The sequence below is a fragment of the Brienomyrus brachyistius genome, unplaced genomic scaffold (assembly GCF_023856365.1).
Source record: "Brienomyrus brachyistius isolate T26 unplaced genomic scaffold, BBRACH_0.4 scaffold73, whole genome shotgun sequence".
NCBI lineage: Eukaryota > Metazoa > Chordata > Actinopteri > Osteoglossiformes > Mormyridae > Brienomyrus > Brienomyrus brachyistius.
The window spans coordinates 1,081,065-1,094,966 of record NW_026042348.1 but is presented as its reverse complement, the minus strand read 5'-3'; the positions used below and the strand labels follow the sequence as shown (position 1 = coordinate 1,094,966).

At 42.9% G+C, this 13,902-nt stretch overlaps 1 protein-coding gene and 2 long non-coding RNA genes across 14 annotated transcripts; 2 read left to right on the top strand and 1 right to left on the bottom strand.

Moving 5' to 3' along the window:
* Positions 1–1,140: 1,140 nt before the first annotated feature.
* LOC125726494 (uncharacterized) lies at positions 1,141–2,720 on the top strand. The gene is made up of 3 exons (XR_007388194.1): positions 1,141–1,421; positions 2,035–2,083; positions 2,169–2,720. It is a non-coding gene; the product is annotated as an uncharacterized LOC125726494 (long non-coding RNA).
* Positions 2,721–5,149: 2,429 nt separating this feature from the next.
* Positions 5,150–13,381, bottom strand: LOC125726484 (suprabasin-like). 11 transcript variants are annotated; one of them, XM_049002844.1, is made up of 3 exons: positions 12,510–13,381; positions 5,616–5,723; positions 5,150–5,507 (listed from the first exon to the last, which is right to left on the bottom strand). In XM_049002844.1, exons 1-3 carry the CDS (start codon positions 13,164–13,166, stop codon positions 5,238–5,240), a joined length of 1,035 nt encoding a protein of 344 aa, XP_048858801.1. In that variant the 5' UTR covers positions 13,167–13,381; the 3' UTR covers positions 5,150–5,237. The 11 variants fall into 11 exon arrangements, with proteins under 11 accessions (XP_048858801.1, XP_048858805.1, XP_048858802.1 ...); XM_049002848.1 differs by having other exon boundaries at positions 5,670–5,723; XM_049002845.1 differs by having other exon boundaries at positions 5,150–5,723; positions 12,510–12,617; positions 12,780–13,381.
* Positions 8,197–9,783, top strand: LOC125726493 (uncharacterized). 2 transcript variants are annotated; one of them, XR_007388193.1, is made up of 4 exons: positions 8,228–8,323; positions 8,425–8,477; positions 8,545–9,139; positions 9,225–9,783. It is a non-coding gene; the product is annotated as an uncharacterized LOC125726493 (long non-coding RNA). The 2 variants fall into 2 exon arrangements; XR_007388192.1 differs by having other exon boundaries at positions 8,197–8,477; positions 9,091–9,139.
* Positions 13,382–13,902: the final 521 nt, after the last annotated feature.

Here is a 13,902-nt window from a genome sequence, read left to right as displayed (position 1 = left end):
TCCAGCGTGGGTAGCCTGTCCCTCCCGCTCCACGGACGAACCCTCTGGCCCTGGTGATTTTCTTCTCTTCCAGTCTGGACAGCCGGTTGTTAAAACAAGGAAAGATTATTGATATAACACATTTTATGCTCTAATTAAAGTGCTCTAATAAAGTCTCTTAAGCCAGGGCTTTACCTTCGGCATGTCAGGCACCCTCCGTGTCAATCGAGGCTTTTCCGTCTCTTCCTTCTTTATCACACCTTCCTTCGTTGATATTTTCACTTTAATTATGATTTTAATTTTAATCTTAACTATTTTGCTGTCGTTGTTCTCCATTGTGAAGACTCTCTTCAAAATACAAGCTTTCCCTCAGATGATCGGAAGAAGTGTGAGAAGATAAGTAAATGTGATTCAAAAGTAATTAAGCTGTTGTCACGGACGCCCATTCGTACCATAACAGACAATGCGGTGCTATGCAGCTTGTCGGCGACTTTCGGCCGCGTTCGGCACCGACTGACCGGTCGTAGGTCCGATTCGGCTGTAAGCAGGTTGCCAACTCTGACGCACCTGGCGCGAGACTCTGGCTTTAAGATTCAAACGCACACAGCAAGAAATCTTATGGAGAATCTCTATTAATCCATTTAAAACCTAAAACTGGCTACATCAAAAGTGTTTGGGCAGTTTGCAAATCCTAAAGATTATTTACAAGGTAATAAAACCGTTATATAAATGTGAATACGTGTGTAGACTTGTCTCGCCCTTTATTTTATATGCAAAAATGATAATATGCAGGGGGCACATAACTGGTGTGAAAGTACTTATTCGCTGTTTAAACCGATACGCGCGGTAATGTCTTGTAGCAGCGCAAATACGTGTTTATTTAATGTACATTCGCGCTGTTATGACAAGAAATCATTGTGTATTTTAGCCTTCATGCCTGCAGAAGTAAAAATTAGCTACATAAATGTTAAGATGCACGGTAATTTTTTGTCATAACAGCGTGAATGCACATAAAATAAATACGCATTTGCGCTGCTACAACAAAGAATTGCCGCGAGTGTACGGGAATGCGTACTTGCGCACCACGCAGTTATGTGATCCTTATCATATGTATAGTATATTGTACAATAAATGTTATAACAGTTAAGTTTTATTGTTAGGTCTTTTTTAATCATAATTTTCTTCCTTCATTCCTGCTGACAGTTGGGGCAGAGACTGTCATACGCTCTGGGTAACACTCACAGCCAGATGCCGCGCTACAGTGAAAGATTTACAAATGTGACAAAAGGTCTTCTGTTTGTCCATTAATTCCTACATAGAGTTTTAATCCCGTTTACATGAAAAGCTGTACTTATTGTGTCCCTGACTATTCCAAATTTCTTTTTGCAGCAAACTGACAAACCGAATAAGCCCAGGACACTGGAAAATACTTGAAAAACATGGTAAAGTGGATTTCAGCATTTTCTGTCGTTACATTTGTATTAGAATTTTAACAAATGTCTTCGTTAGTACTATATTGTATTTTGCAGGATGTTCCTCAACAGATTGGTTCTCTGGACTGTGGTGCGTTCATGTTGATTGTTGTCACGGATCGGGGAAGCAGGAGCAGGAAGACGGAGAATCGGGAAACAAAGGATTTATTGGGGAAACCAGCTAGGAACACGAGGCAATAGAAGTAGCGACTTAAATGACAGGTCTGGGGAAACATATTTTGACGCGGAGTTAAATACATAGGACTAATGAAAACAGCTGGAAACAGCGAATGACATCGGGATTCCACACGTGAGTAACGAGGGGGCGTGGCACACGGGAGCAGTGGACGAGCGCCCAAGACAACTGTAAGATATAATACCTTGAATTGTTGGACGTAACACTTGTGATACAGAGAATGTATTGAAGTTTTTCCCCCTTCCTCTCCCTTTTATCAGTATGCACTCTGCATGGCCTTGGTGTGTCTTGAGTATTACAAAATGCACCATGAACTGTCTATATTATATATCTATATTATATTTTTATTTATGTCATAATATGTGAATTTGATCTGTTGTTTTGCAGTGAGTTGGAGGGATTTGACAAAAACATCCTTTTAGAAATGCGTGAGGAAGTAAGTTCTTTTCTTTTTGACAAGTAGTGTATCTGTCAGGTTTGCGACGCAACAGAGAAATTAAATATTTTATTTCACTCCTCAGGGTCAAGACTCTGGTCTCCAGCTCACCGCTCTCTGTTACATTTCCATGGCCATGTTGTCCGATAGTATTATTGGATTTTTCTATACTATAGTTTTTTATGTTTAATTATTGCACGCTATATAAATTGTTATAATAGTTTATTTTTCCTTTTGATGTGTGTGTGCTTAAAAGTATTAAATATGAGTAATAGCAAATACAGTTTCCTCAGTAATGTATTTCATGAAATGATATTTTCCCAACAAAACCCATGTTTGCATTCAAGTCTCTTATGGTTTGTACATAATATTTGCAACAATTGTAAATATTTTGCAGAATATGTACTACAAGCCTCTGCAGTTGCAGCCGCACCCATATCCAAATTCATATATGATATATTTGTATATGTGTGTTTCAACATTCCTAAAAACCCTTAGGTTACATAATATATCCAAATATAGGGAATTTCAGTATGAGTCCTGATGTATTATCCATAATGCTGTACTTGCCCTACACACGGTGAGTTTGTAATAGAATCTTAGCCAGTCATTACTGAGTAGTTGTCACGTGTTGAACTCGGCAATTAAAATCCCTTTTTGTAAAATGTCTCTCCTTTGTTACCTACAGTGAGGCTTTGGTTAACTGAAATACACATGAATTATATTTAAAAGCAAGACATTTTTATCCAAATCCACATTAATATGATGGGGAAAAACGTTATGGTCATATAGTAGTAATGACCTTGTAATGATGCTGCAAGGCTGTATCTCAGCTTCCCACATACAGGTGCATGACTGATTATACATTATAAGAGGCATGAATAAATAAAGCACATGAACACAGTAATCTCACCTTATCAGCAGCAAACCTTCCTTAATGATACAACGGTATTTAGTATTCAAACATTAATCGGCAGGGGGTGTAGTGTTCCTGTATATGCAACATAGCAAACAAGGACTGTAAAGGTTATTTTAAATTATGCCCAGTATCCATTAAAACATGGCAGATGGGCGCCCCACCCTGGGTTGTTCCCCGCCTTGTGCCCATAGTGTCTGGGATTGGCTCTGGACCCCCCTGCCACCCTTAACAGAACCAGTGGGTGCAGAAGATGGATGGATTTTAAACATCATGTTACCTTAGCAACAGCGGTATGTCAGATTGTCTACAGAGCCTATGTGGAAATCTCTACCTGTCTTCTTCAGATTGACTGGCAGAGTGCCCCTAGACACCATGATACTGTGTGATTCTTTAAATTAGGACCCATGGCAAACATTAACTGAATAAATAGTTTGTCAGAACTGTATATGTGGAATTGGGTGCTTTTGATTGGGGTCACCGGGGACCCAAAGCATTTGTTTTTTTTAAAAAACTCATCAAAAGAGCAATTGAAAATATGATATTGATTCATAAATAATTGGAATTTTTAAAAGCACCAGTGAGATATGACAAAAATATACACCTCTAGAGTCTTTGCAGCCCCCAGTTGGTTGGATGAGAGTTAACACCTCTGTAGATAGACAAGATGTTTCAGACAAGGCGTCAGGCAAAATCTCTCATTTTAACCATTTTATTTAGATAATTCATACTAAAGCTCTTGATTTGATAGATTATTTAGATTATTTTCTACAGATTAGTATGAAGTCTCTCCTGTGTTGAATTTGGTACATCAGAGTGACCAAGGATAATCCCTCCTGTTTAATATAATAATATTAAATATTAAGTTGTAAGTGATATGGTCGGGTTACTGACACAGGGCCAGTTTCTTTGCTAAATCTAACATAAGTGGAACATTCCGTCTTTCTCTCTCAATCCAAGTCTTCTCTCTAAACCAGCAAACTTACAATCATTTAACCGTAATTTCCGAACTCGACTCCATCTTCTAAGTATGTCATTTACCTTCATCTTCACCTAGTTTACAGTAACACTATCTGACGCTACAATACTGTAAGAGAGGAACACTTTTCCCCAATGATGCAGGTTTGTGACTCGACTATACTGGGCACCAGGTATAAGAAACAGCTCACAACAGAAGTATAGCAATAAGCCTTTATTACCAGGATTCCACAATTCAGTGTTCCTGACCCAATAAGTGAATAGAGCACCCAGGCAACACCGCAACCCCCCACACAATGATCTCAGCACAGCAATCTCTAAAACATTTGGGAAAACACTTCACACTCAGCTAAAGCACCCGGCTAAAGTTCGCCTGTGAAGATCACCGCACAGGCAATGGCCTCTGTTCCGCCGCTGATCCCTGGATTGGAGGTAAAGTCTGTTGGAGTACCTCCATGACCCAAGGGTAGGCCCACCAGTCCCTGGTCACTGGTCACTGCTGGCCTCTCAACCTTCATTTCCTCCGCTACAGTGGTTGGATCCGGCTCTTCAAACCAACATGGACTCAGATTTTGGTGCAACACCCGTTCTTCTCCATTACCAGAAGATCTCACCACATATACTGGCAATTCCACATTAGGTTGTGACAACAACATAGGCTTTAACCTCCCACCTATTCCTCAATTTCCCTGGTCCCCGGGCCGCCTGTTCAACACCAGTACTCTCTGTCCCGGTACCAAAGGTTCTGCTTTTACCTTTCGGTCAAAACCTCTTTTCTGCATTGCACTTGATTTTTTAATCTGATGTTGAGCATGTGTATAAGCAGCCACTAACCTCTTATGGTGCTGATACACCCAAAAGGTAATTTAGCATAACATCCAAACATTAAGAAATAGGGGCTGTAGCCTGTAGAGGAATGAGGTGTGTTATTATAAGCCTGCACCATCTCCAGCACATACTTATCCCATTCCTCTTTTTGGGCTTCTGCAAGTGTCCCCAACATGTCCAATAATGTCCGATTAAACCGCTCATATTGTCCATTCCCTGAGGGGTGATATGGGGTCGTGTGTGTCGTCTTTATTCCATACAACTCACAGAGTTCTCGAATAACCCCTGCTTCAAAATTTGGACCCTAATCGGAGTGTAATTGATCAAACCCCCCAAATGGCTGAATAAAATGGGTCCATAAGGCCTGTGCCGTTATCACCGCCGTCTGGTCCAGAGTGGCCACTGCGACCGCATACCGTGTAAAATGGTCCACTATGACCAGCACATTCCACTTCTTGATGCCTCCAGGCTCAGAAAGTCCACCGACACCATCTGAAGGGGATACATTGATTTAATTGGGACCAACGGGGCACATACTTTAGCGGTTGGCGTCTTCCTTAAGCCACACCGTTCGCACTTTTGGCAATACTCCTTCAATTGCTTGTACATCCCTGGCCAAATAAATCGTCTCCATGCGACTCCACCCACCTTCTCCACAGCCAAATGGCCCGCTCCATCATGCACCCACTCCATCACACCCACCTTCTCCACAGCCAAATGGCCCGCTCCATCATGCACCCACTCCATCACACCCACCTTCTCCGCAGCCAAATGGCCCGCTCCATCATGCACCCACTCCATCACACCCACCTTCTCCGCAGCCAAATGGCCCGCTCCATCATGCACCCACTCCATCACACCCACCTTCTCCGCAGCCAAATGGCCCGCTCCATCATGCACCCACTCCATCACACCCACCTTCTCCACAGCCAAATGGCCCGCTCCATCATGCACCCACGCCATCACTCGCTTCCGCAAAGAGGAGGGCACCAAAATCTGTTTGACCTCCTCCCTTGTCTTGGGGTCCACCACCTCCCTACAAAGTAGTCCTTGGTGAACACAAAGTCGACCCCACTGACGCAGTAGTGTGCGGACCTGTCCATCTTCAGACACCCTTTCTCTCGGGGTAGGTTCTTTTCCTCTGTCCACATATAGCCACACTCGTGCCATTGCTGTATCCCCTCTTTGGGCTGCCATCCACTCCTCCATACTGGCCGCGGACCGGGGTGGGAATCCCCAAGCTGGAAGACTGTACTGCGTCATGTTAACATTAGCTAGCTAGTTATGGATACAGAGTGCACCGGACTAAAACTATAAAGGACGTAAGGTGTGTGATATAGTAAAACACTTACTAACTGGTAATGCACGTTAGCATTACGTTAAATGACAACTTTACCTATTACTTACCAGAATAGTCTCCTATACGTTCGCCGAATGACAGCAGTTAGAAGGCGGTGCGTTTTTCAGAAACACACCGGAGTTAAACTTACGGCGCGTTATTTACCGGCACTTCTAACACCAACATTTGCAGCCATTAACTCATAGGTGGTAGTAACACTGAAATTACTTTCTCTGCGTCAAAATAAGGTAACACTGTGATTTTGATACTTTATCATTTCCTTTAACTTAACCGTACCTTCCTCCCATTCCTCCGTCTCTGCTTATTGACATTTAGGAGAGTGTCAGATATAAATTAACGGTGCAAAATTATCAAACACTTAAGAGACAGACACAACACTGAAGAGATGACAAAGACACAGTTTGAAAAGTAAATATATGTTTTATTGTAAATCTCTTATCTTAACTTAGCCTATCATATGTTAACCTATCTTATATTTTAACTTAGCCTATCTTATTATATTTTAACTAATCTTATTATGTTTTAATTTATCTTATCTTAATCTATTTCATCTAAGCCTCTTATCCGATCCTATCTTATATCTATAATAATCCTTAAACAACATTTCTACTATCCCTCCGTCCCCGGCCATAACCCACAAGTCCATCACCAATGTCTCTGTCAGTCTTCTGTCCCCGGCCATAACCCACAAGTCCGTCACCAATAATGTCTCTGTCAGTCCTCCGTTTCCGGCCATAACCCATGAGTCCGTGCATTCGTTGCAGGAGTTGCTGCTCGGCGGAATGCTGATGCTGCCCCTGGCCTCTCTCTGCTCGCAGGGCGCAGGAGCCGTTGCTGTCCGGACGACGGAGGAACTTCAGCTGGGGCCTCCTCCTCGTCGCTCCTTCTTCCTCCAGCGTGGGTAGCCTGTCCCTCCCGCTCCACGGACGAACCCTCTGGCCCTGGTGATTTTCTTCTCTTCCAGTCTGGACAGCCGGTTGTTAAAACAAGGAAAGATTATTGATATAACACATTTTATGCTCTAATTAAAGTGCTCTAATAAAGTCTCTTAAGCCAGGGCTTTACCTTCGGCATGTCAGGCACCCTCCGTGTCAATCGAGGCTTTTCCGTCTCTTCCTTCTTTATCACACCTTCCTTCGTTGATATTTTCACTTTAATTATGATTTTAATTTTAATCTTAACTATTTTGCTGTCGTTGTTCTCCATTGTGAAGACTCTCTTCAAAATACAAGCTTTCCCTCAGATGATCGGAAGAAGTGTGAGAAGATAAGTAAATGTGATTCAAAAGTAATTAAGCTGTTGTCACGGACGCCCATTCGTACCATAACAGACAATGCGGTGCTATGCAGCTTGTCGGCGACTTTCGGCCGCGTTCGGCACCGACTGACCGGTCGTAGGTCCGATTCGGCTGTAAGCAGGTTGCCAACTCTGACGCACCTGGCGCGAGACTCTGGCTTTAAGATTCAAACGCACACAGCAAGAAATCTTATGGAGAATCTCTATTAATCCATTTAAAACCTAAAACTGGCTACATCAAAAGTGTTTGGGCAGTTTGCAAATCCTAAAGATTATTTACAAGGTAATAAAACCGTTATATAAATGTGAATACGTGTGTAGACTTGTCTCGCCCTTTATTTTATATGCAAAAATGATAATATGCAGGGGGCACATAACTGGTGTGAAAGTACTTATTCGCTGTTTAAACCGATACGCGCGGTAATGTCTTGTAGCAGCGCAAATACGTGTTTATTTAATGTACATTCGCGCTGTTATGACAAGAAATCATTGTGTATTTTAGCCTTCATGCCTGCAGAAGTAAAAATTAGCTACATAAATGTTAAGATGCACGGTAATTTTTTGTCATAACAGCGTGAATGCACATAAAATAAATACGCATTTGCGCTGCTACAACAAAGAATTGCCGCGAGTGTACGGGAATGCGTACTTGCGCACCACGCAGTTATGTGATCCTTATCATATGTATAGTATATTGTACAATAAATGTTATAACAGTTAAGTTTTATTGTTAGGTCTTTTTTAATCATAATTTTCTTCCTTCATTCCTGCTGACAGTTGGGGCAGAGACTGTCATACGCTCTGGGTAACACTCACAGCCAGATGCCGCGCTACAGTGAAAGATTTACAAATGTGACAAAAGGTCTTCTGTTTGTCCATTAATTCCTACATAGAGTTTTAATCCCGTTTACATGAAAAGCTGTACTTATTGTGTCCCTGACTATTCCAAATTTCTTTTTGCAGCAAACTGACAAACCGAATAAGCCCAGGACACTGGAAAATACTTGAAAAACATGGTAAAGTGGATTTCAGCATTTTCTGTCGTTACATTTGTATTAGAATTTTAACAAATGTCTTCGTTAGTACTATATTGTATTTTGCAGGATGTTCCTCAACAGATTGGTTCTCTGGACTGTGGTGCGTTCATGTTGATTGTTGTCACGGATCGGGGAAGCAGGAGCAGGAAGACGGAGAATCGGGAAACAAAGGATTTATTGGGGAAACCAGCTAGGAACACGAGGCAATAGAAGTAGCGACTTAAATGACAGGTCTGGGGAAACATATTTTGACGCGGAGTTAAATACATAGGACTAATGAAAACAGCTGGAAACAGCGAATGACATCGGGATTCCACACGTGAGTAACGAGGGGGCGTGGCACACGGGAGCAGTGGACGAGCGCCCAAGACAACTGTAAGATATAATACCTTGAATTGTTGGACGTAACACTTGTGATACAGAGAATGTATTGAAGTTTTTCCCCCTTCCTCTCCCTTTTATCAGTATGCACTCTGCATGGCCTTGGTGTGTCTTGAGTATTACAAAATGCACCATGAACTGTCTATATTATATATCTATATTATATTTTTATTTATGTCATAATATGTGAATTTGATCTGTTGTTTTGCAGTGAGTTGGAGGGATTTGACAAAAACATCCTTTTAGAAATGCGTGAGGAAGTAAGTTCTTTTCTTTTTGACAAGTAGTGTATCTGTCAGGTTTGCGACGCAACAGAGAAATTAAATATTTTATTTCACTCCTCAGGGTCAAGACTCTGGTCTCCAGCTCACCGCTCTCTGTTACATTTCCATGGCCATGTTGTCCGATAGTATTATTGGATTTTTCTATACTATAGTTTTTTATGTTTAATTATTGCACGCTATATAAATTGTTATAATAGTTTATTTTTCCTTTTGATGTGTGTGTGCTTAAAAGTATTAAATATGAGTAATAGCAAATACAGTTTCCTCAGTAATGTATTTCATGAAATGATATTTTCCCAACAAAACCCATGTTTGCATTCAAGTCTCTTATGGTTTGTACATAATATTTGCAACAATTGTAAATATTTTGCAGAATATGTACTACAAGCCTCTGCAGTTGCAGCCGCACCCATATCCAAATTCATATATGATATATTTGTATATGTGTGTTTCAACATTCCTAAAAACCCTTAGGTTACATAATATATCCAAATATAGGGAATTTCAGTATGAGTCCTGATGTATTATCCATAATGCTGTACTTGCCCTACACACGGTGAGTTTGTAATAGAATCTTAGCCAGTCATTACTGAGTAGTTGTCACGTGTTGAACTCGGCAATTAAAATCCCTTTTTGTAAAATGTCTCTCCTTTGTTACCTACAGTGAGGCTTTGGTTAACTGAAATACACATGAATTATATTTAAAAGCAAGACATTTTTATCCAAATCCACATTAATATGATGGGGAAAAACGTTATGGTCATATAGTAGTAATGACCTTGTAATGATGCTGCAAGGCTGTATCTCAGCTTCCCACATACAGGTGCATGACTGATTATACATTATAAGAGGCATGAATAAATAAAGCACATGAACACAGTAATCTCACCTTATCAGCAGCAAACCTTCCTTAATGATACAACGGTATTTAGTATTCAAACATTAATCGGCAGGGGGTGTAGTGTTCCTGTATATGCAACATAGCAAACAAGGACTGTAAAGGTTATTTTAAATTATGCCCAGTATCCATTAAAACATGGCAGATGGGCGCCCCACCCTGGGTTGTTCCCCGCCTTGTGCCCATAGTGTCTGGGATTGGCTCTGGACCCCCCTGCCACCCTTAACAGAACCAGTGGGTGCAGAAGATGGATGGACTTTAAACATCATGTTACCTTAGCAACAGCGGTATGTCAGATTGTCTACAGAGCCTATGTGGAAATCTCTACCTGTCTTCTTCAGATTGACTGGCAGAGTGCCCCTAGACACCATGATACTGTGTGATTCTTTAAATTAGGACCCATGGCAAACATTAACTGAATAAATAGTTTGTCAGAACTGTATATGTGGAATTGGGTGCTTTTGATTGGGGTCACCGGGGACCCAAAGCATTTGTTTTTTTTAAAAAACTCATCAAAAGAGCAATTGAAAATATGATATTGATTCATAAATAATTGGAATTTTTAAAAGCACCAGTGAGATATGACAAAAATATACACCTCTAGAGTCTTTGCAGCCCCCAGTTGGTTGGATGAGAGTTAACACCTCTGTAGATAGACAAGATGTTTCAGACAAGGCGTCAGGCAAAATCTCTCATTTTAACCATTTTATTTAGATAATTCATACTAAAGCTCTTGATTTGATAGATTATTTAGATTATTTTCTACAGATTAGTATGAAGTCTCTCCTGTGTTGAATTTGGTACATCAGAGTGACCAAGGATAATCCCTCCTGTTTAATATAATAATATTAAATATTAAGTTGTAAGTGATATGGTCGGGTTACTGACACAGGGCCAGTTTCTTTGCTAAATCTAACATAAGTGGAACATTCCGTCTTTCTCTCTCAATCCAAGTCTTCTCTCTAAACCAGCAAACTTACAATCATTTAACCGTAATTTCCGAACTCGACTCCATCTTCTAAGTATGTCATTTACCTTCATCTTCACCTAGTTTACAGTAACACTATCTGACGCTACAATACTGTAAGAGAGGAACACTTTTCCCCAATGATGCAGGTTTGTGACTCGACTATACTGGGCACCAGGTATAAGAAACAGCTCACAACAGAAGTATAGCAATAAGCCTTTATTACCAGGATTCCACAATTCAGTGTTCCTGACCCAATAAGTGAATAGAGCACCCAGGCAACACCGCAACCCCCCACACAATGATCTCAGCACAGCAATCTCTAAAACATTTGGGAAAACACTTCACACTCAGCTAAAGCACCCGGCTAAAGTTCGCCTGTGAAGATCACCGCACAGGCAATGGCCTCTGTTCCGCCGCTGATCCCTGGATTGGAGGTAAAGTCTGTTGGAGTACCTCCATGACCCAAGGGTAGGCCCACCAGTCCCTGGTCACTGGTCACTGCTGGCCTCTCAACCTTCATTTCCTCCGCTACAGTGGTTGGATCCGGCTCTTCAAACCAACATGGACTCAGATTTTGGTGCAACACCCGTTCTTCTCCATTACCAGAAGATCTCACCACATATACTGGCAATTCCACATTAGGTTGTGACAACAACATAGGCTTTAACCTCCCACCTATTCCTCAATTTCCCTGGTCCCCGGGCCGCCTGTTCAACACCAGTACTCTCTGTCCCGGTACCAAAGGTTCTGCTTTTACCTTTCGGTCAAAACCTCTTTTCTGCATTGCACTTGATTTTTTAATCTGATGTTGAGCATGTGTATAAGCAGCCACTAACCTCTTATGGTGCTGATACACCCAAAAGGTAATTTAGCATAACATCCAAACATTAAGAAATAGGGGCTGTAGCCTGTAGAGGAATGAGGTGTGTTATTATAAGCCTGCACCATCTCCAGCACATACTTATCCCATTCCTCTTTTTGGGCTTCTGCAAGTGTCCCCAACATGTCCAATAATGTCCGATTAAACCGCTCATATTGTCCATTCCCTGAGGGGTGATATGGGGTCGTGTGTGTCGTCTTTATTCCATACAACTCACAGAGTTCTCGAATAACCCCTGCTTCAAAATTTGGACCCTAATCGGAGTGTAATTGATCAAACCCCCCAAATGGCTGAATAAAATGGGTCCATAAGGCCTGTGCCGTTATCACCGCCGTCTGGTCCAGAGTGGCCACTGCGACCGCATACCGTGTAAAATGGTCCACTATGACCAGCACATTCCACTTCTTGATGCCTCCAGGCTCAGAAAGTCCACCGACACCATCTGAAGGGGATACATTGATTTAATTGGGACCAACGGGGCACATACTTTAGCGGTTGGCGTCTTCCTTAAGCCACACCGTTCGCACTTTTGGCAATACTCCTTCAATTGCTTGTACATCCCTGGCCAAATAAATCGTCTCCATGCGACTCCACCCACCTTCTCCACAGCCAAATGGCCCGCTCCATCATGCACCCACTCCATCACACCCACCTTCTCCACAGCCAAATGGCCCGCTCCATCATGCACCCACTCCATCACACCCACCTTCTCCGCAGCCAAATGGCCCGCTCCATCATGCACCCACTCCATCACACCCACCTTCTCCGCAGCCAAATGGCCCGCTCCATCATGCACCCACTCCATCACACCCACCTTCTCCGCAGCCAAATGGCCCGCTCCATCATGCACCCACTCCATCACACCCACCTTCTCCACAGCCAAATGGCCCGCTCCATCATGCACCCACGCCATCACTCGCTTCCGCAAAGAGGAGGGCACCAAAATCTGTTTGACCTCCTCCCTTGTCTTGGGGTCCACCACCTCCCTACAAAGTAGTCCTTGGTGAACACAAAGTCGACCCCACTGACGCAGTAGTGTGCGGACCTGTCCATCTTCAGACACCCTTTCTCTCGGGGTAGGTTCTTTTCCTCTGTCCACATATAGCCACACTCGTGCCATTGCTGTATCCCCTCTTTGGGCTGCCATCCACTCCTCCACCATCCCTGCTCCCAGTCCCTCGGTCTCCATCTGGGCATTAACACCCTCACTGGTAACTGGCTGTCTGGCGGGGCTGTAACAAATGCTTGCAAACATGCCTGCACTACTGCGGGAGCCACTCTACTTCCACCACCTTCCGGTAGGATACCGTCCTCTTCATCTTCCCCCTCTCTCGACACCGCTCCCACCGGCCATCGGGAGAGGGCATCCGCATTCCCATTAATCCCACCTGGCCGATAACAGACTTCAAACTGGAATCCAGCCAGCTGTGCCACCCAGCGCTGTTCCACGGCTCCCAGCTAAATGAGCCAGGGGATTGTTGTCTGTAAACACCACAAATGGAGAGGCAGTTAAGTACGCCCTAAACTTTTCAACAATAGCCCATTTTAATGCCAGCAACTCCAACTTGAATGAACTGTACTTCCTATCGCTCCTCTCCGCTGGTCGCAGACTCCGGCTGGCATAGGCGATCACACGCTCCTTCCCTTCCTGCACTTGAGCCAACACTGCACCCAATGCAGCCACACTGGCATCTGTATAAACCCTAAAGGGGACTGAGAATCAGCATAAGCCAACACTGCACCCAATGCAGCCAAACTGGCATCTGTATAAACCCTAAAGGGGACTGAGAATCAGCATAAGCCAACACTGCACCCAATGCAGCCACACTGGCATCTGTATAAACCCTAAAGGGGACTGAGAATCAGCATAAGCCAACACTGCACCCAATGCAGCCAAACTGGCATCTGTATAAACCCTAAAGGGGACTGAGAATCAGCATAAGCCAACACTGGTGCTTGCAGCAGGCACTTCAGCCTCTGAAAGGCCATTT